Consider the following 21,735-nt stretch of genomic DNA (forward strand, 5'->3'; position numbering starts at 1 on the left):
AGATTGGCACAGGATAGAGCAGGGTTTAGGGCTGTTGTACATAGGATCGCTATGAGTCGCAAATGACTCGACGGCACATAACAACAACAACAACAATTATTTGAAGCACTTACTGAAGAACATGATGCTGGGAAGAGTGAGGGTCGGTGAAGAAGACCCTCGACCAGGTGAATTGTGTGAGGAAGTGTGAGCTTGGTGCAGGACAGGACTGGGTTCAGATCTTTTGTTTTTTAGGGTCTCTATGACTTGTGCTTGGTTCAATGGCACCTAACAACAAAAACTGAAGAAGATCAAAGACTACAGCCTTCAATATGAGTTACATCTTAACATTAAGAAAACACAAATCCTCACCACTGGGCCAACAGGCCACATCATGCTAGATGGAGAAAAGACTGAAGCTGTAAGAAATTTCATTTTACTTAGATCCATAAACAACACCCATGGTAGCAGCAGTCAAGCACTCAAATGATATGTTGCATTGGGCAAATCTACTATAAAGGACCTGTTAGAGGTGCCAACGAGCAAAGGTATCTGCTTAAAGACTCTGGTGCACTTGATCCAAGCCATGATATTTTCAACTGCTTCCAGTGCATGTGGGAGCTGGACAATGAATACAGAAGACAGAAGAAGAATTGATGCCTTTGAATTATAGTACTGAGGAAGAACATGAACTATCCCACGGACTGCCAAAAGAATCAGGAAGAGCAACTAGAGTGCAGGGATGGGGACACTTCATCTCACTTCATCTCATAATTTGGACATGTTGTCAAGAAGTGCTAGTCCTTGAGAAAAGACATCATGCTGGGGAAAATGAAGGTCAGAGAATGAGAGGATTATCTTCAACAAGACTGACTGGCACAGTGACTGTGAGAGTAGGCAGAACACGGCAAAGATGGTAAAGATGGCGCAGGGTAGGCCAGGTGCCAGGCTGTTGTTTATAAGATTGCTACGAGTGCTAGTCGACTTGACCACACATAGCAAATATTATTTCCAAGAAGCAAAACAATACTTAAAAACAAAAGATAAAGGACATCATAAGGTCTTGAAAATAAAAAAAAAAATAAAAAAAAACAAAAAAACCCTACTTTACACCAACCACAGAGAGGAAAGGACAATGATAGCATTTCAGCCTCTACCATCAGCTCAGAAGACTGTCCTACAAAACAGCTCAGCCCACTGACGCCTGCGCCTTCTTCCAAACCATCCACAACCTCCCCACCACTGCCTCCTCCACAAAGCAAGTGGCTTTTACCTTTTATTAGTCATCACACATCAGCACACATTGTGGAAAAAGTAGATGAGTGAGTGTACTAAAGTTTGGGAAACAATTCCATAGGAATTTATGAATATTTCAGTCATAGCTCATTACATAATTATTATTTTGCTTGCTGTTCCACAATTCATTTTGAAAAGTTGAGGAAGAATTTAAAGGCAAACAGTGTTGCCAATACAAACAGGGGCTCTCGCATTTTATGGTGTAAACAATGTTGATGTTGCTTATGTGCAGTCAAGGTGACTCATAATGACCTTAAGAACAATAGTTCTAACCCCTGACTTATCTTGAGCCAGTCTCACTGCCTCTGACACAGCTGCCTCCATTGCCATAGTCAATTGCTATATGCCAATCCATCCCACCCCATGCACAGGTTAACCATGAGAAGTTATTAAAAAGTAGCTTATTAACAACTAGCCATAGTTGAATGAAAAATTAATTCATATCTGTGTAACTGGCACTCAAACTACAATAAAAAGAAGGGGGGGGGAAATCCCGTGTTCATTTTCTCATCTTCACTTTGCAAAATGTGTGCCCCTTTCAATGAAAACTAAAGTACACTCACACACACATATATACATGAAGAACTATCTATCCAAAAAGGCTATGGTCTGAAACATTAGAAACTCATTCAGGAACTGCCAAAGGGTAAGAGATACTAGGATCCAATGATAACATAAAAAAAAAATGAGCAAATTTAGCCAAACACTCATTCTTGGGATCTTTTCTCTGTTCTTGAAATGACAATGAAAAAAAGGAACAAGATTCAAGAAGTCTTCCATTATTCCTTCTTTCAATTTGACTATCTTCTCTAACCACATGTTCTTATGCCTGGTAAGTCACCAATTTGAGAAGAACTAATTCGTCATAGCTGCTGAAATATCATTTTGTCCTGGGTAAACCTGGAAACACTTTGCCCTCTCATTCAACCTTCTAACAACACAAACTCTAGGACAAAAGCCCACCAAATTTTGCATAATTGGTTTGAACTGTCCTCACTAAAAAAAATTTGGGTTTTTTTTTTTCCACTAAGGAATTTTGTTTGGGCTATACTTACATATTGGTTGTTGGCTAAGACAATAAATATAAATGCAAACCTATTCATAAAGTAGCACCTAATTTTGGTTGAACTCTAGAAATAGATCAGATACTCAAATACACTGATAAACTGATTTACATAATTAATGGATAATTAGGGAGCTCTGGTGACCAAGTGGTAAGAAGCTATACTGCAATTTCAAAGGCTTGTGATTTGAATCCACCAATGGTTCCGTGGGAGAATGACAGGCAATCTCCTCCAGGGTTATTTACTATCTCTGAAAACCCAACATAGTGTCAGCTGTGCATTGGTTCCAACTTGCCAACCCACAACAATAATAACAGATAATTATTTAATGTAATAATTGAGTAGTGATAAGAAATTCACTCATGAGATGCGGAGTAACAAGAGTACAGCCACTCTGGAAGGCAGTTTGGCATTTCCTCAAAAAGCTGAACATAGAAATTCCATGACTCAGCTATTCCACTGCTTGGAATATACCATGAGAAAATGAGAAGTGAGGCACAAACAGAGGTTTGTACACCAATGTTCATAGCAGTGTCATTCACCATTGCAAGAACATGGAAATAGCCCAGATGTCCAATTACAATCAAATGGATTGACCAAATATAGTACATTAACATAATGGAATACTACACAGCACACAGGAGGAATGCTTTTATAAATTACTACCTAACTTGGGAGGGATTGGAGAGCCAACTCAGTCCCTTAGGGACAAATACTATATAAAACCATTATTGTAGAATGAGTTTGAGGATCCAAGGGGGGAGGGGGGGAGGATATATGGTGGGGGGTGGGGGGAGAGTAATCATGGAGTCACACAATTTGATGGGTAGAGGGTTGAAGCAAATGGGAAGGAACTGGTATGAAAAACAATGAATTTGAATGTTGCAAATACACTAGTATAATAATAATTTTTAAAAGGTCATATTAGGAATTACAGGGATCTCTAAAATTTGTCTGGTTCCAGGGCTGATACACATTATTTGATCTACTTTGAAACTTTCTCTTCTACCCAAAGAAGAATAAAGAGTATTTTTAAGAATTGGGGGAAACAAAACAATTATGAGATATCACCTCATTCCAGTAAGAATAGCAAAATTTTAACAGACAGCAGACAACAAATTCTGGCGAGGTTGAGGAGATACTAGAACCCTTATTCACCTTTTGTAGGAGTGTAAAATGGTGCAACCACTATGGAAAGCAGTATGGCACTTTCTCAAAAAGTTGCAACTAGAAATGCCATTTGACTCAGTAATTCCACTACTGGGAATATACCCTTAAGAAACCATAACTGCCACCCAGGCAGCTTTATGCACACCCATGTTTATTGCAGCTTTGTTCACAATAGCAAAGACTTGAAAACAACCCAAGTGCCCATCAACAAAACAAATGGATAGAGAAGCTGTGGTACATTCACACAATGGAATACTATGCAGCATTGAAAAACAATAAGCTCATGAATTATTATATAAAATGAATGACCCTGGAAGACATTATGCTGAGTGAAATATCCCACTGTTATAAAACATCACTGACATGGGGACTGGAGGAAAACTAAGAAAAGAGGGGATAAATAATCCACATAGCATTGAAACTGACAAGGGAGAGAGCTGTATAAAAGGAATATATGATTAGGTATGACCAAGGAGGATAGAAGGAGAATTGATGCCTTTGAGCTGTGGTGCTTTAGAAGAGTATTGAGAATACCATGGGCTGCTAGGAAAACAAACAGATTTGTCCTGGAAAGGGTTAAACCGGGTGGCTCCTTGGAGGCAAGGATTCTGAGGCTCCGTCTAACATACTTTGGACATGTTATGAGGAGAGACCGGTCCTTAGAGAGGGACATCATGCTTGGGAGGGTGGAGGGACAGCACAGGAGAGGAAGGCCCTCTATGAGGAGGACTGATTCAGTGACTGGGGTAATTGGGATGGGTGTGTCAGAGGCAGCGCAATTGGCACAGGGTTTAGGGCTGTGGTACATAGGGTCGCTATGAGTCGCAAGCGACTCAATGGCACATAACAAAAAAAAAATTATTGGCATGACAAATGTCCATAATAAGAGCTGCGTAGTAAAGTGGTCTTGGAGTGGGGAGGGCAGGTGGGACACTGTGTAACAATGAAAGAACTTTTTCCCAAAGAAAAAAGCCATCTGGAGGGAAGAGGGGGCAGGGAGGAAAATGTGCAACAATGACCGACAGGAAACCTAAGTTTTTTATCAACTTTCATTAAAATCTCAATTAAAAAAGAACTGGGGGGATAAATAGAATTTATCTAAAGAGAGAAAAGAGAAGAGAAGAGAAGAGGAAAAAAGAAAAGAGATGCTGGGTACCCAAGTTGGTTCCCATTGTCCATCGAGGGTTACCATGAATCAGTCTAACTTTTAGACCCTAGGGATAAAGTCTGAGCAAGAGAGGTAAAGAATATATCCTGAGGTGCTTACCTTCAAGTAAGAAGAAGAGGAGGAAGAGGAAGAGGAAGAGGAAGAAGAAGAAGAAGAAGAAGAAGAAGAAGAAGAAGAAGAAGAAGAAGAAGAAGAAGAAGAAGAAGAAGAAATGATTAAACCATTCACATAGGATTTGTTTCCAATCTATAACAAACTCATTTACATATTTTCCCAAGCCACATGCTAATATGCAATGATGAGTGAGAGGCACAGAACTCTTACTGTCCCTTTCCTAAAGAAAGTTAATCCATGATTTTATTTTCCTTAAGCCGAAAGAACAATACTTTTTAAAAACTTTTAGTAGAGTTGTCACATGAAAAGAAAGGTCTAGCTTTCAACAAAAATGTTCTTAAAAGGTAAATTCTGCTCTTTTAAAAATGACATATGACTTTGCTATATAGATTCTCATCATCTGCATTGCAAATACGAACCTGAGACGCTCTGAACTCACATCAGTGAACAGGCACTTAGCATCTGATGGGAGTATGGGTGCTTGAATCAGCAGACGCCCAGAACCATCCGCATGGACTGGGAAACATGAGCGCATCTGGGAAGGCATATTGGGTTCTCAAAGAGCTGAAAAGTTGGCATAATACATGCATCAAGCCAGATACTAAGCTCCAAACCTCATCAGTTTACCAAAACTTACTCTGTGAAATAAAAGAATCTCTCACCTTAGTTATGAAACCCAGGGGAGCCGGACCTACTCTGTGTCAGATGAGTATCAATAAGTAGCTTCTCAGCTGCTAAAGGATTCCATTTGCTCTTCATTTTATTCAAAGATAGAGCACACACAAGTAAAATAAACCATAAACGGAAATACACAGGCCTAAATGAAATGCCACATTTTCAGCCACAAACCCTTCGATCCTCAATTGTTAAATTATTTTTCAACTTCCTCCAGGCTCCAAACCTTGTAATCCTCTTTCTTCTAGCCTCAATGTTTTGGTGTCTTACACAGAAGCACGCCGTATACTTATCTTTTCAAGGGAGTTGTTGCTGTTCAGAATCATCAAGTTGATGCCAAGTCATGGTGGCCTTCGTGTAGAAGAGCAAATGGTGACGAGGTCCTGCACCCGCCTCAGGACCCTAGTCCATCCGAGTCCCTCACAGCAGCTATCATGCCAATCCATCCCATTGAAGGTTTCCCTCATTTTTGCCCACCTTCACCTCTCCCAACATGATGGATGATCTTATGTAGGGATTAGTCATTCCTGATAACATGTTCAAAGCAAGCGAGTTCAAGTCTCACCAGCCTCAATTCTAAGGAGCCATCTGGTTGTGTGTCTCAAAACTGCACTCCTGGTCCTCTAGTGTAAGAATTCATATCTGCCTGCCAGCATTTGTCACCTATCCCATGACTGTCCTTCAGAAAGCTACATACATACCTCCAATACACTCCTTTCATTACTGACAGATTAACATTCTTCACTTGCCACCTTCACTAGGTCATCTTCTAGCTCACGAAGAGACAATGACTCCCTATGATTGCCTGCTGAGTCAAATGCACCGTTTTATACTGAGCACTCAAGGCTCCAGTTTGCTGGCCCTGACTTGTCTCCCTAACAGGAAGAACATGCAGCCCAGGGGGAGCTTCACTGGTATTTGTGGTATTTTCAGTACTGATGGACCCTATTTTTAATCCTAGCTCCACCACTTCCTCCCTGTAGGATCTCGAGTGGCTTAAATTTCCTGACCTCTAGTAAACTCACTTGTCAAACGAGAGTGATAAACCAAGTCCTGACATGTAAGAAAACTTGGTGACCGGTAGACAGTGTACTCAAATGTTCACCAAAATGTTGATGGTTTGAACCCACCAGTCACACTCTGTGAGAGTGTGACTCTGTAAGGATTTACCATTTTGGAAACTTTATGGGCAGGTCTGTCCTGTCAGGTCATGATGGGTCAGAATAGACTTGAGGATGGGGGGGTGGGGAGGAGGGGAGGTTGGAGCTATTTTGCTAGATTAGGATGATGATGATTCAGCACGGTGGGTTGATACCTGGTAAACTATTTATATATTCATTCCTTTGTCCCCATTAGTCTCCCGAGTTAGATCCCCACCTCCACTTCTACTCTTCACCCCCTCAAAATTCTATCTTCCAAGGTCTGCCTTCAGAAATCTTCCCCATAAAAGCCTTTTATAAGGAGCTCCAGTAGCTTAATGGTAAGGAAGTGTGCTGCTAACTCAAAGGTATGCAGTTAGAATCCACCAGCTGCTTCACCAAAGAAAGATGGGCAACTTCCTCCCATGTAATTTACTGCTTCTGAAAGCGCACTAGATGGTCAGCTATGAGTTGGTTCTGACTCAAGGGTACACAACAGCAACAGAGAAGTCCTCATATATCCATTCCAAAGTATAAGTTTATTCCTGACTAGAGAAAACTATGCTTACCTAAAAGAAGATGCTGACCTCTTTCTTTAAAAAAAAGTCATATAGCTTTAGAAATAGATAAAAAAGCAAAAACGTATCTTCCTAGATAAGAAGACAAGCTTGCCACGGACAAGCATCATTAAGGCAAAACCTCATTCTCAATTCAAAATAGTTCCCTGACTCTGAGAATTTTAGAATTAACTCTGTATTGCATAACATCAAAGCCACTTTTCCATTTCACCAATTGTTCTCTGATTATGAAACTTACATTAGTCTTTAGAGAAATGTTGCCTTTTACTACCCAGTATCCAGTTGTAGGGAGCTCTAGCCACACAGTCCACAGGGAATTAGGCTGGTAACCCCGAGTCCATATCTCGCTGGTGGTTTTAAATCTGCCAGAGGCTCTAAGGTAGAAAGATGGGCAATCTCCTCCTGTGAGATTTACAGCCTGAGAGGCACATTCTGAAGGGTTAGCCATGAACTGTTTCTACCTCTACCACCATGAGTTTTTAAATTTATATTTTAATTTAGCAGTTACTAAAGATTATCGTAAACTTTAATAAGCTGACAGAGGGAAGGAAGAGGGAAGGAAGAATGGGGTGGCCTAATGGATGGATGGATGGATGGATGGATGTTTTATATTGGACTCACTTAAAGAGTGATTTTTAAGTATGTTTTTCATATCTAGTATTAAGCATTGCTTTTGTAGTTGAAAGTCTAGTTATTTTTAGGCAATACCTCAAAGCGAAAAATCAGCATAATGTTCCCTTGATGTATTTTGATAGTCCATATATGCTCTTCAGTGGTGTGGGAAACCACCACAGGGCGGACTAACTTCATGTGTCCTCTCTAAGCAGAAACACTGAAGACCTCCGCTATTTTAAATGTGTTATATAGCATACATTCGTTTTATGATCTGTCTTGAATCTAAATAAAATCCACAAAATACTTCCCAAGGAACTATCCAAGATCTTAATTAAGAATTCTTGCAAGAGAAAAACTTGGTGTTTCAGCAAAAAGATGAAATCAGGCCTCCTTATGCTTCCCACAGACTGTGTTCTTGTACTGACTGTAAAAAGAGGAGGCAGCATGAAATACCCCATCTACACCTCAACCCAGGCCTTGTGCTTGGTTTGTATTGTGAATGGGGTAACATGGCACTAAGGAGGGGGGGGGGAAGTTAAAAAAAAAAAGATAAAATCAGAAAAATTGAAAGTTTGAGAAGTTTTAACTCACCAGTAATAACATTTTAAGGGTTTTCTTGTCCCTTTTTTTATCTGTTAGTTTCTCTTCCTAAGAGCATATTATCAACTATAAAGAAGATATCACAAATATTTCCCTTGGCCTCTTCATCAGGAAAAGATCAACAATTTCCCTTTCACCCTTTGGCTTTAATGCATAAATTCCATACACTGAAAAGAACCATCATGGCTTCCCCCTCCCATCTTTCCTAGTCAGTGTCAGAATACCCAAAAAGGTAAGCCACTTATGCATAGTTAAAAATTTCACATCTTTTCACCACATCAAGATCTTGCTTCCAATGATTTTGTAAATTACTGCCTAATTTGGGAGGGACTGTAGAGCATTATGCTGAGTGAACTCAGTCTCACAAGGACAAATACTGTATAAAACCATTATAGTAGAATTAGTATGATGATCCAAGGTGGTGCGGGGGTGAAAATAGAGGGAAGAGGAAGGGGGGACAGGTTGTTAATCATGGGGTTGCACAATTAGATGGATGGGTGGGGTGAAGGAAATGGGAGGGATCTTGTGTAGAAAAAAAAGTACTTAAACTTTGTAAATAAATCAGAATAAAATAAAAATTAAAAAAAAAACCTCCTGCTTCCAGATGTAGTTAGCCCATAGCACCTTCCCACAGAATCGCTGCCAGCCAGGGCAGATAACCCAGTAAAGAAAGTAAGCGCAGGTCGACTCGTGCTTCCTTGGGAATCTGTGGCACCACATGTGAAACTGCCCAATCTGGATTAGTAAATAAGAACAAAGCAGTTCCTGCATAACTTTCTTGCTGAGTAATCCACCTGTGCTTAGAACAAAGTTCTCAGGGTTTATGTAAAGCCCGTCAAAACGACAGCAGCCAGCACTCATTTTCAATACAGCAACGATTCAGTTAAGTTACATAACCACAGATTTATGTTCTAAGAACCTTGGGCTCTTATAAGTTCTCCCAAATGTGGCCCCTTTGTGATTTTCCATGTCTGAAAGCAAAAAACTTATCCAGAACTTTGTGTCTCCGTCACCAGAGAGAGGTTACTGATACCAAGCCTCATCTAATACCAAACTTCAACTGTCACTGGTACTCACAAACTCCTGGAGTGGAGCGAATTGCCTGTTGGAAACCTCACCTTCAAGCTTGCTAATCACAGGCAACAGGCCCATACTTTCAGCTAGAGCTTTTTAGGATGAACTAGACATTCACATATGCTGGAGGCTTAATGGGTAGGAAGTTGTGCTGCCAACACAAATGTAGGCAGTTCAAATCCACCATCTGCTCCATGAACGATGGGCCGTCTCCCCTGTGATTCGCAGCCTCTGAAAATCCACGGGAGGTTCAGCTATAAAATCTCTAATAAAGGACAGCAATTGTAAGGGATCTTTGGTACCCCACTGCCTTTCTAGCAAATCTCATCCCATGGAGGCCCTAGAAAGGCATCTGTTTTCAGAGTGGTTGTTACTGTGTATTGTTGAGTCGGAACCGACCCACAGCTGACTCCTCGGCAGGTTTTCAGGGTCAGTTACTCAGACTGCCCACCCAGCTCCCACGGAGCAGCTGTTAGACTCAAACCAGGTCCCTTCAGGACTGCAGTGCAGCTTCTTGCCACTAGGATACCTGAGCTTGGAAATGACTTTATTGGAAAACTATTTTTCACCAAAACTAGTCTTTATTCACTCCTCTGATCTAAATGGTGGTGGTTCTACTGATGGCATCAACAAATCATGGGTCAGTCACTGAGCAAGGTGCTGGAGATGGACCTGTGGTTCTGATCAGCAGAAATCATTCGCAACAGTGGACAGGAGCAAGCACAGTGTGCACGTAACATAGGCAGGAGCACGGGTGTGATGGTCAGGAATGAGCAAATGGGCTGTGATGGAACAGACAGAAGACAGCTAATTACAATCAAAAGGAAAGTAAGGGATGCCCAGGCAAGGTGACTTCTAAGTGGGAATGAGCTGGAGGGAAGCCAGTGAGGGGGAGAGTCCAGGGCAAAGAGTCAGACTTCTCTGAGCAAAGAGAAATGATGTACAACGGCTGAGAGAACAAGGTACTTGAGGCTGAGAATTGTAAAAGGTCCAGGAGCTTGAATTTGGGATATGAGAGTAGGAAAGAAGGTCCAGTATAGGTCAAGAGAGTTTCCTGGGTTCAAACCCAATGGCCGTTATTATGTTCTGTCAAGTCGAAACTGACTCATAGCTGACCCTCCAGCGGGTCTTCAGAAGCCATAAACGGCCCAGGAGAAGACTTCCCCAGCACTACAGCTAGTGGATTTATATTGGCAGGAAAACTCGTCACTCACTAGGCCATCAGAGCTCCCTAAAAGCAAATGTCTAGTTCATCTTAAAGGCACAGGGGGAAGAATATGGATTTAAAAGCCAAGATTTTTAACAGTCTGGATGCGGGTGGCTGTTACAGAGTAAGTAGTTTTAGAAGAAGATATTCTGTGCTCTGAAGCCACTTGGGATGTTGAATTTCATTTTACACACGTAAATCAAGAGGTGGAGGCCAGCCAGTGGGTGTGGGCTTGACCTTTCTCAAAGATGACCTGATGTCTGAAGCAGCAAAAGGTTATGAATAAAGAAAGTACACCATGAGTCAAAGACTAGACAAGAAAGAAAAAGTCCAGGAGCAGCATGAGGGCACCATGGTCTCCTCCCGCAGAGGCAGGGAGCAGCAGACACTCAGGGGTGCAGGGAGACCACTCATCATTTCACAGGTCTGCCCTCATCTCTTTCACCTCAATGGCTGGTTGAAGCAAGGAAATGGAGTGACCCCAACCTCTTGGTTTATCCCGCCTCTCAGGTGGAGTCAGATTGGGGTGTTACAACAAGGAACAGGTAAGAACTGACCTTTTTTCCCCACTTAACTTTTGTTACTTGATGCTATTTGCATAATCCAACTGAGTTTGGTGGTGACACCATTACCTCAGAGGATAGAAAGGTACCTATAAGATCTCTTCGTTTGTACTATTAGTGCTGCCAAGTCAACTCTGTGTTATAATGACCTGTGTTCAACGGAGCAAGCTCAGCCCCTCCTGCCCCATCCTTAGCATCTCCACCGTGAGATGAGACAGTGACAGTCCATCTGTCCCGTTTCTGTATCAGTCCATGCCACAGTGCCAAGTCTCCTTCACAGACCTGCCTTCTCATGCCTGATATCCTCTCCCAAGGACTGAGAACATGTCCAAGTATGTAAGACAAAGTTTCCCCATCCTTGGCTCTATGGAACACCCTCCTTCCACGACAGCTTTGTCACAGGAGAAAAGAAAAGGTGCCATCGAGTTGATTATAGCTCACTGCAACCTCTTGAGCATCAAACAGAACCACGCTCTGTATCACTTTCAAGACTGTGTGACCTTTCGGAAGCAGATCACCAGTCCTTTTCTATACAAAGTATCGCTGGATCAGTCTGGACTGTCAGTCTTTCAGAAAATTGCTGTTTGCATCACCCAGAGACTCCCCTTGGGATGCAGGAGACACTCCCTAAGGGATAGCTCTTCACACTGGGGCCATATATGAAAGCGTAAACCACAAAGGTGTCCTCCACCAAGAAAGGTGGGTAGGAAAGGTAGAATCAGGGGCCCTCTCATTCTCTGATCATCAAACAGAGGTACCTTGGGAGCAACTTTGTTGAATCTCACCTCTTTAGGCAGCAGCAAGTGAATAAAAGTTCCTAGCTTGAGGCTTCTTTCACAGTTGGCATTCACACAGATAGCAGGACGGGGCTGCTAATGAAGTATTTGGGAGTGGCCTTTATTTTCCCACCACAAAATATAATTAGGATGTCAGTGTGTGCGTATGCGTGTGTGACAGGCACCCGTACTACGCAGAGCCATTGAATCCAGCACACAGGGAAGGTCCTTCTGTGGGATTCATTCTGGAATTCCCTGGACAGATAACAAAATGCTTGTTAATTTTGCCTTCCACGGTATTAATACAGCTGTATTTACGGTCCTGATTCTCCTTCTGAGCCCTGCTGGACGCACTGCTGCAGAGTCCCAGTCCATCAGAAAGGGGCACTCCAGTGTGTCTCTTGTTCTAGTCTACTGTTCTCTAGACCAGCCTTGGCCCGCACTGCTGCTCTGTGGGGCAACACGAGGAAGTGTCTGGTGTCAGGAAGAGGCACATCCCTGCTTTCTCTCAGAGAAGCCTAAACCAGATGGGCGAGCTATGTAAGCACACAGGGTTCAGAGGGGCTTCCTATCTGCCCCAGGGAGCCAGGGACAGCACCCAGAACACAGCTGCTGGGTAACATGATGGAAGTTAGTAACGAATGCCCATCTTGCCCCACTGCTATGTCATACTCCAATCCTTCCATTAGCCTCTAGAAATTCCCCAAGAGCTTCCATTAGCCTCTAGAAATTCCCCAAGAGCTATTAAAAGAAACCAAGATTTCTCTCCTCCCCTCAATAAAGGATTTAGGTAACTATCACTTATCCTAACTATCCAATAGCAAAAGCCAAAAATAATATAGAACAAGAAGGGGGGGGTGAATTGTATTAGCCTAAATCCCTCTCAAGGAGGAAGCGATGAACTTCTTTATGGGACATGCCATGAAACAAAAGGTAAGACCCCTCTATAAAGTGCCTTAATCAGGGCGCAACCATTCAGTGCTGGATGCAATGACGGATGTGGTCAGTGAGGAGAAGACAAGACACAATAAGAAAAGGGGCCCTAGATTAGAGGAGGTTGCACATGGTGCAAGGGGACTCTTTATCACGAGCACTTGAAATCTTCCATGGAGCGGTTACAATCCACCGGGTATTTGGGGGGGGGGAGTGGGATGAGCATTTTCATGGAAATGGATGAGGAGGTTTGTGCTGTGCTCTACGAGGCGGTTTAGGTTTGATCTTGTTTTTTACTGGAGCTGAGAACGGGAAGCTCAGAGCCACATAGGGAAGTGGATACAAAGCTGGGCCAGTTCAACTAAATCTCTAAAGGCCAAGTGACAGTGGCATCTGGGTAACACATGACAGATTAGCGGCCAGTGGATATCAATTGACCAGCTAGAGCCTTTGTCTACATTCAATAGATAATGCTAATTTTACATTTCTACATAAATACACAAAACCCCCCCACACACACACCTCTACAGTTTTGTTGTTTGGGTGATGGACGTGTATAAAGCCATTTGAAAAAAATGGCATCAAATGAGCATCATTTCTCTGAGAAATTCCGAAGACATGCACCCTGATCGGGTATCCATTGCTGATCTCACTTGTGTCCAACAAAGAGTCACATTCTCCTGAGATCAGAAATTGACCATTTGAAGGCTTGTCAACAGTCAATAACATCAAAACATTTCAAGTCACAAATGACCAGCCCACTCTCTAGTAAAAGCTCTTTGCAGCCCCATTCAATGGGAAACTAAGAAGCCTGCGAGACCGACCACGTCATGTCTGAGCTCTTAGAAGACAACGAGGCCAGCATCTTCACAAGCGTTACCAAAGCACCAGCACGTCCTTGACGGCCATCACTGACCAAGACAAGGAATAGCACACCTCAGCACCACCGTCAAAGTGTCACATGGCTTAGCAATTCTAAAACCAATCTTACAGAAAGTGAGAAGGAAAGGGGAAGATGAAGAACTGGTAGGAAAGGAGGGGGCTTCTCTTGACGGCATCACTGCACACCTTGAACAAGTTGTACAACTTTTAGGTAGAGACTGAGAGAGTCACACATTAACTCCTGTCTTCAAAATCGCTGAAACGATCAGGATTAGTGTGGATTAGTAACACTGATAGCATCTAAAAGCCTCCTCTAGCCGAGATGCTGATTTGGGCACCCAGTCCCCTCCTGTTCGAACTGATCGTGCTCACCTCTGTGAAATACAACAGAATAAACCAATCTAGATCCTGGACCTGTAACAACTTGTACAACTTGTCTTTCCCACTGCAAGTACCAGAATTCATCAACATTAACTTTTCCACAGGACTCTCGCCTCCCTGATCTTTCTCTGCATTTGCGTAAGAGGTTGGAAGCTGGAGGCAGAGTTAGATGGACTGGACTCACCATCTGATTGCTGTACCAGTACAGGGACGACCCCTTCAGCACCACCCAGATCTTCTTCCATTTGTTGCTCAGGAAAGTTCCCTTTTCCTTTTTCTTATACAGCCACCCTTGGCAGTCTGCGTGTCCCAGATCTTTGCATGATACTCTCCTCCGGCTCATGGTGAAAAAGCCTGCAACAATGACATGAAGGAAAGGAAAGGCATGACAAATTTCTGCAACAGAGGGAAAGAACTTCCCAACCTTTACCTCCCTACAGCTGATTCCCAAATACACACACACCTAGGTGATGTATACAAAGTAAATTAAAAAAGAGAGATGTGTCTGTTTGAATTTTAAACATTCACTCAGTGCTTGGAAGGTAGAAAATGTGGCAAAGGAACTGTGTGTGCACATGTTATACTCGGAATATTATTCAACAAGAATAAAATAAGTTGTAAAATTGGCATCATTCAACCGACAAGCTCAACACTGCACTATAGCTCCTTAAACAGCAATAGCTGTGATTATGCAATAGATGTGTAAGGGTTAATGCCCACCAGAAACACAGCTACTCCCCAGCCTGGTGCCTGCATTTTAAGCCCTTTTGACATACCACGAGGGATTAATCCAAATGAACAGCATGCCGTCATTTCTTAAAGTCAATTTAAAAATATAACCCAAAATTAACCTGCCATCCACCTTCTGCTTTGAGCAGGAGGGCAGACAAAAAAAAAAATAAAAAATCTGATCCCAGAGAAGGCATCCAAGAGCCAAAACCACGCTCACTCACAGGCAGAGGGAAGAAAAAGAAACAAAAGAGATCTAATTACCTTGAGTTTTCCTCCTCGGCTTCTGGCGCAAGGGAACCTGCTGGAAATGCAGGAAGGAAAGATAAGAGGAAAATTCGGATTGTGTTGTAACATTTGTAAAGAGAGAAGGAGGGAGGCGGTGCCAGTGTTTATGAGGAGGTTGGAATCTAAAAAAAAAAAAAAAAGCCTCTCCAAGCAGAGCTGGAGGGGAGCGAGGAGCTAAGGCTCAAAGTGAGCTAATTAGAATCAATATGCATTGCTCTGAACCTGAAACAAAATGTAACAGCATTTTTCAACAATGTTTCCTGTTTCCACCCACCGCAGCTCCTCCACTAGAGGCACTTCAGTGATGATAGGACTGTATTCACCCAAGTTTGAAAAATAATTAAATACTTCCTCGACTATTTTTTTTTATACAAGAACACAAGAGAGGTCGTGGTTTTTCCCTTATCGTTGCCAAATAGAGGCTATTATTTATAGAAGCCTGTAAAGTGTATGTTACAATCACAGGCTATTACAGGTGCAGCTTAGACCTGGTTTAGGGTGTTCAAAGTAGACAAGGTTGCAGGTAAACCACATCAAGTCAGTGTCCCAGAAAAGAAATGTCATCATCACCTCTTTTGGTGACAGCCTGGAGAGGTTTCAATCCTCCCTCACAGGAAATTGTTACTTAATGGTCAAATTAATATACCTTACTCTATCATCAAGTGTATCAATGTTTCTTACATGTTCTGTAGAGGATGGATTACCAATTTGTATCCTATACTAAAAGGGATGCTAGGGGAGAAAAAATGGGCAATGTCCTCCTGTACCACTGCCTCTGAAAACCTACTGGAGGGTCCACTATGGATTGGTTCCAGTACACAACAACAGAAGGAATGCTGGTAGCACTTTGGTTAAAGCACTAGCCTGCTAGCCAAATGGGGATGAATTAAAACCCACCAGTTCCTCTGCAGTAAAAAGCTTCCATAAAGATTACAGCCTCGGAACTGACTCAGGTTTGGGTTTGGGTTTTGAGTTGATTTTGTTTGGGATGTTGTACTATCTCTTCAAACACTGACATTTTTTAAAACAGGCAATTTATCTGAAATTTTTTCACAACATATTTTAAACAATTCATAAAAGACATCATACTGTCTGTAGGGAATAAACATGTGAATACCTTCTCCCCTCCAAATGCTTTCAAACAGATCGATATCCTCCTTCTCTCTACCCCCCCAACCTGTCTCTCTGTCTCTTCCATATAGATGTTTATGTAGAAAGAAGCATCTAAGGAAGTCTCTGTAGCTAAACTCAATGTACTCTACTTTAAATGACTTAACCTTTTTATATGAAACAGAATATTGAGGGAGAAATTAAAGTAACTGGTATCTTGTTGCTATCAAATCTGATAAGCTGACTCCAAGAATAAAACTTTTCAGTAGCAGTGGTTTTGGGTTGGTGTGTTGGGGTTGTTGTTTGGTTCTTTTTGTTTTGGGGTCCCTCCCCCTTTTTCGTCTAATCTTTACAGAAGCAGTTAGCCAGGCCTTTCTTCTGCACTGCTGCTAGGCGGATTTAAACTACCGGCTTTCTGGTTAGCAATTAACAGAAAACCCAGGGGCTGCCTGTGTGATGGGAAGCAGTTCCAAAAGCTGGTAATATTATTACTACATTTTAATGCACCTACCTAAATTCCTCCATATCTAGTGGATAGTCTGAAAGCTATTGAAAATGGTTATACTATACATCTGGGAAAGAGAGCTCTGGTGGCTTAGTGGTAAGGAGTTGTGGTACCAACCAAAGGCACATGGTTTACATGCAAGTAAATAATTCATATTTAAAAAGGAGTAGCAAAGGTAATAATGGACTGCATGGTAGGCAGGTCATGTACCAACTAAAGACATGTACCAGCCATAGACATAGTCTACAGGGAGTTGCTTTGCTGCTCACAGGTCACACCTCTCTGAAAATTCAAATTCACCATGGTCCCTCAGAAGAATGAGGGACAATCTGCTCCCATGTGACTAATAGCCTCTGAAAACCCACTGGAGGGTCCGGTCTGAGTTATACTGAATCCACAGTAGTGAGTACTGTCATTGTAAGGTCCTGGGCTCAACCCTGCTTCACAAAATATCTTTCACAAAATATCTTTACCTTGGGCTCACAAACTGCCTCCATGTCATTAAATGATCTCCAAGAATCTTTTTTGAGATGAAGTTACCTCTGAGATCAATGTTGTTGGTATGCGCCATTGAGTCACCTGTGGCCCATAGTGACCTCATGTACAACAGCTCTGAAGCCTGCCCTGTCCTGAGCCAGTCTCATTGATTCTGACATACCTACTGCCATTGTCCCAGTTATTGTATCAATCCATCTCATCCAGGGTCTTCCTCTCCTGCACTATCCCTCTACCCTTTTGAAGATTGGCTCCTCCTGGCCACGTGCCTAAAGTATATGAGATGGAGGTTCAGAATCCTAGTCTCCAAGGAGAAAGTCAGTTTCACCTTCTCCAAGCCAGACCTATTTGTTTCCTTGGCAGTTCATAGAATCTAAATTAAAAAGAAAACAACAACCAAAAAAAAAACCCAACAACAACCCACCGCCATTGAGTCAGGTCCAAGTCACAGCTCCCCTTCATCAGTTTTCCGAGGCTATCAAACTTTCCTCGAGGACATTGTCCACTTTCCCTTAAGGAGCAGCTGGTGGACTCAAACTGCTGGCCCAAGATGCCACCAGCCTTCTTCAGAACCCAATTACTGTCGTTGTGTACAACTGAGTCAGAAACAAACCACAGCTGACCCTTTGGGGGGGTTCAGAGGCAGTAAATCTCATAGGTGGAGACTGCCAATCCTTCTCCCATGAAGCATCTGGGGGAGTCAAACCATGCACCTTTGTATTGGCAGTGCAATTCCTTACCACTAACATCCCAGAGTTCCCTCAGAAGCCACTTTGTAACTAGTAACAGAATATTATGCCCATACACGTGCCTTATTTGGGTGTTGTTGTTGTTGTTATGTGCCATCCAGTCGCTTGTGACTCATAGTGACCCTATGTACAACAGCCCTAAACCCTGCTCTGTCCTGTGCCAATTGCACTATCTCTGACACTCCCATCCCGCTTACCCCAGTCATGAATCAATCCACCTCATAGAGGGTCTTCCCCTCCTGCGCTGTCCCTCCACCCTCCCAAGCATGATGTCCTTCTCCAAGGACCGGTCCCTCCTTATAACATGTCCAGAGCCAGGACTACATGTAAAGAAGAGAGTACTGAATTTGGATGATGGGAAAGATTTGAAGAAAATAGAGGCCTGGAAAACCTAGGCAGCAGGTAAGATAAGCACAGAACCAGAGAAATGTAAGGAAAGTTACAGACCAGTGTTCCTAGAAGGTTTGGAACCAGGTGAACCAGGGAAAGGATATGAATAAAAATGAAGAGCACTTTTAAAAGAGTGACAGAGGAAAGTCATCAAGGACCCCCACTGAGGACCGCCATGAAATCTGCGAAGGGGGCCTTGAGGTGACTTCATCTTTCATGGCTTGATACATGGAGTCTTCTCAGCCTCCTGAAGCCCAGATGGGTTCCAGTGTGTTAGAAACTCTCCAGCTTCTTCTAGCAAACCTAGGGCTGCTTTGAGGGAAAGCCCCAGATCAAAATGGGGGTTTATTCTCAATCTCACCCCACACGAGCCTCAGGACTGTCTTAGATCCCTTTGTGGGGGCTGGGGTAGCACAGAAAGCCCTGAGCAGAGGAGGGTGATATCATAGAGGGAGCACGAGGCTTCACAAGCCTCCCCTCAGCCTGTCTTCCTTTAAAGAAGGGCTTCAGACCTTGAGTCAAACCTCTGCTATTACTCCTCCCAAGGTAAATGATTGTGTGTAACAACTGCTCCAATTATCTCCCCAATCAGGACCAGAGCTGTTTGTTTTTGGAAACACAAAATTACAGGGAACATCAGTCTCATTTGAGACACCTGAATTCTAAACCTAAATTGGTTCACACGACAGAATGAAAACAATCTTCAGAAGTCTGGTGAGTTGAAGATTCGTTTTCCTCCGCACAACAGGAAGTGGAAGCCGAGAACCAGTCAGAATCACAGAGCTTTCAGATGTGGCTTCCTCGCGGGGGAGCAAAAGCAGGCAGGCAACCCGTTGAGAATTCTGTGTGACACTTTTTCAGTAGGAAATTGTAACTTGGTTTCATAAAAAGAAAAATTAAATAAAAATCCAAAGCCTGGTAAGAGAGCTTCCACCTCGTGTTTTCTTTCAGTTAAGATGTTGTTAAATGAAATGGAAAAATTACGTTAAAAGCCGAATTTGCTATAAATTGAGTGTTAAATCATGGAGCAATTTTTTCCTTCCAAAAATATTTGTGTGTGTGTTTTATTGAAGAGTTCCTAAAAACATCATTTAAGAAACCATTTTATTTTTAAAAAGTTTTAAAACTTCGTTTGTTCACTGATGATTCAAAACTCTTGTAAACATAGTCAAAGGAGCCAACAGGCACCAGTTGAAGGATGCCACATGATGAGACCAGCAGTAGGTCACAGGGTATTTGTGTTCACATTAGGAGTCCCTGAGTGGTCAAACTCTTGAGCCAGTTATTAACCGAAAGGGTAGTGGTTCAAACCCTTCCAGGGATACTTCAGAAGAAACACCTGTCATTCTACACAACCCTGAAAAATCCTGCAGAATGCTTACTGGGTAACAGAGAGTTGGACAATGATCAAGGAGGAGAAGGAGAATTGATGCCTTTGAGCTGTGGTGCTGGAAAAGAGTATTGAGAGTATCATGGACTACTAAGAAAACAAACAGATTCATCCTGGAAAGGGTTAAACCAGGTAACTCCTTGGAGGCAAGGATTCTGAGGCTCCGTCTAACATACTTTGGACATGTTGTAAGGAGAGACCGGTCCTTGGAGAAGGACGTCATGCATGGGAGGGTGGAGGGACAGCACAGGAGAGGAAGACCCTCTATGAGGTGGATTGATTCAGTGACTCAGTTAATCGAAATTGGAGTGTCAGAGACAGTGCAATTGACACAGGACAGAGCAGAGTTTAGGGCTGTTGTACATAGGGTCGCTATGAGTCACAAGTGACTCAATGGCAAATGACAATAACAACAACATGTGAGTCAAATCACCTTGAGGGTAATTAACAACAAAGTGTAAAGGAGGCTATAAAGCATGAAAGGCAAGTCTAAGAGTGGTGGGAGCAGTTAAACACTAGCGGAGAGATTGGCAGTTCAAACCCACCTAGAACTGCCTCAGAAAGCAGGCCTACCATATGTTTAGAAAAGGCCATCGCCTTGAAACCCTCATGGCGCCATTCTACTCTACACACATGAGATTGTCAGAGTTAGAATCCACTCAACGGGCATCCACAACAAAGCTTACAGCACAATTTACCCACGATGTATTCAAAAAAGACTTGAGTCCATTGGTGTTGGCAAAAAGCACTGGAAATCCCATGAGCTGTCAAAAGGACAGACGCGTCTGTCTTGGAGGAGATACAACCATGGCACCCCTTAGAGGCAGGATGGTGAAGCTTGTCCTCACATACTTGGAGCATGTCAGTAGGAGAGGTCAGTCCTTGGGAAAAGGCAGCAAGCTGGGAAAGGTGGGAGCTCAGCAAAGGAGAGGCAGACTCTCAACAAGACGCACTGTCACAGCTAGAGATGGTGAGAAGGACACAGGATAGGGCCAGGTTCAGACTGCTGTTCGGAGGGTCACTATGAGTCTTGGTCAACTCAACAGCACCAACAGATTCACAGCCTGCCTTGTCTAACTTCGTAATCACTCATCTTCATAAAAATTTACATAAGCTTGGAAAAGGACAGTGAGGAATTTGACTTGTCACATTTACTGCTGTCTGTGGTATAAAGCCTTGCTCCATGGTCAATTTCAAGCTACAAATGCTTTGACAATCAATTAGGAATATTTTACAGCCACCTGATTCCAGCACATCATTGGAAAAAGCTGGACAGGATGTTTCTCCACCAACACTGACAACCCCACAACTTCATTTGCTCCTTACTTAGAAAGTCAACTCTACAAGACAGTAAGACGAGGCAAAACTACAGAGGCAGGGCTTGCAGGGGTGATAAAATGTACAAATTCTCTGTATTCTTTGCAGAAGTCCTCGTAGAACAATAATTAAACCTCTGGCTGCTGGCCATAAGGTTAGAGGTTCAAATCCACCCAAGAATCGGAAAGAAATATACTCACACACCCATTTCCATAAAGATTTAAAAACTCAGCCGCACAGCTGTGGAATTGGATCTGACCCATAGCTGACCTTCCAACAGATTTTCAGAGGCTGTAAATCACGTGGGAGGAAATCATTCAATTTCTTCCTTCAGAGCAGCTAGGGATTCAAACCACTTGACTTTGGATTGGCAGCACAACCTCCTAGTTCCTAAGCTACCAAAATCCCTTCCTTAAATATTAGGGTCAAGAAAAATTTACAGGGCACATTTACTCTGTCACATGGGGTCACTACAAGTCAGAATTGCCTAAAAACACTCAACAACTGTACTTTCTGTCCATTTTCCTAGAAACCCAAATATTATCTAT

The 21,735-nt window shown here is 42.7% G+C and overlaps 1 protein-coding gene across 1 annotated transcript in view; it reads right to left on the reverse strand.

Annotated features, from left to right (window-relative positions):
- The window catches only part of IPCEF1 (interaction protein for cytohesin exchange factors 1), a 155,446-nt gene extending 138,103 nt beyond the window's left edge, over positions 1-17,343 (reverse strand). Inside the window, exons 1-3 of the mRNA XM_006882807.1 lie at positions 17,320-17,343; positions 15,208-15,244; positions 14,399-14,568 (exon numbers count right to left, since the gene is read on the reverse strand). Coding sequence (XP_006882869.1) covers positions 14,399-14,568; positions 15,208-15,244; positions 17,320-17,343 — 231 coding nt within the window. The remainder of the gene's footprint in view (positions 1-14,398; positions 14,569-15,207; positions 15,245-17,319) is intronic.
- Between the last annotated feature and the right edge of the window lie 4,392 nt (positions 17,344-21,735).

This window comes from Elephantulus edwardii, unplaced genomic scaffold, assembly GCF_000299155.1.
Source record: "Elephantulus edwardii isolate Elephantulus edwardi_28Jun2011 unplaced genomic scaffold, EleEdw1.0 scaffold00024, whole genome shotgun sequence".
Taxonomy (NCBI): Eukaryota; Metazoa; Chordata; class Mammalia; order Macroscelidea; family Macroscelididae; genus Elephantulus; species Elephantulus edwardii.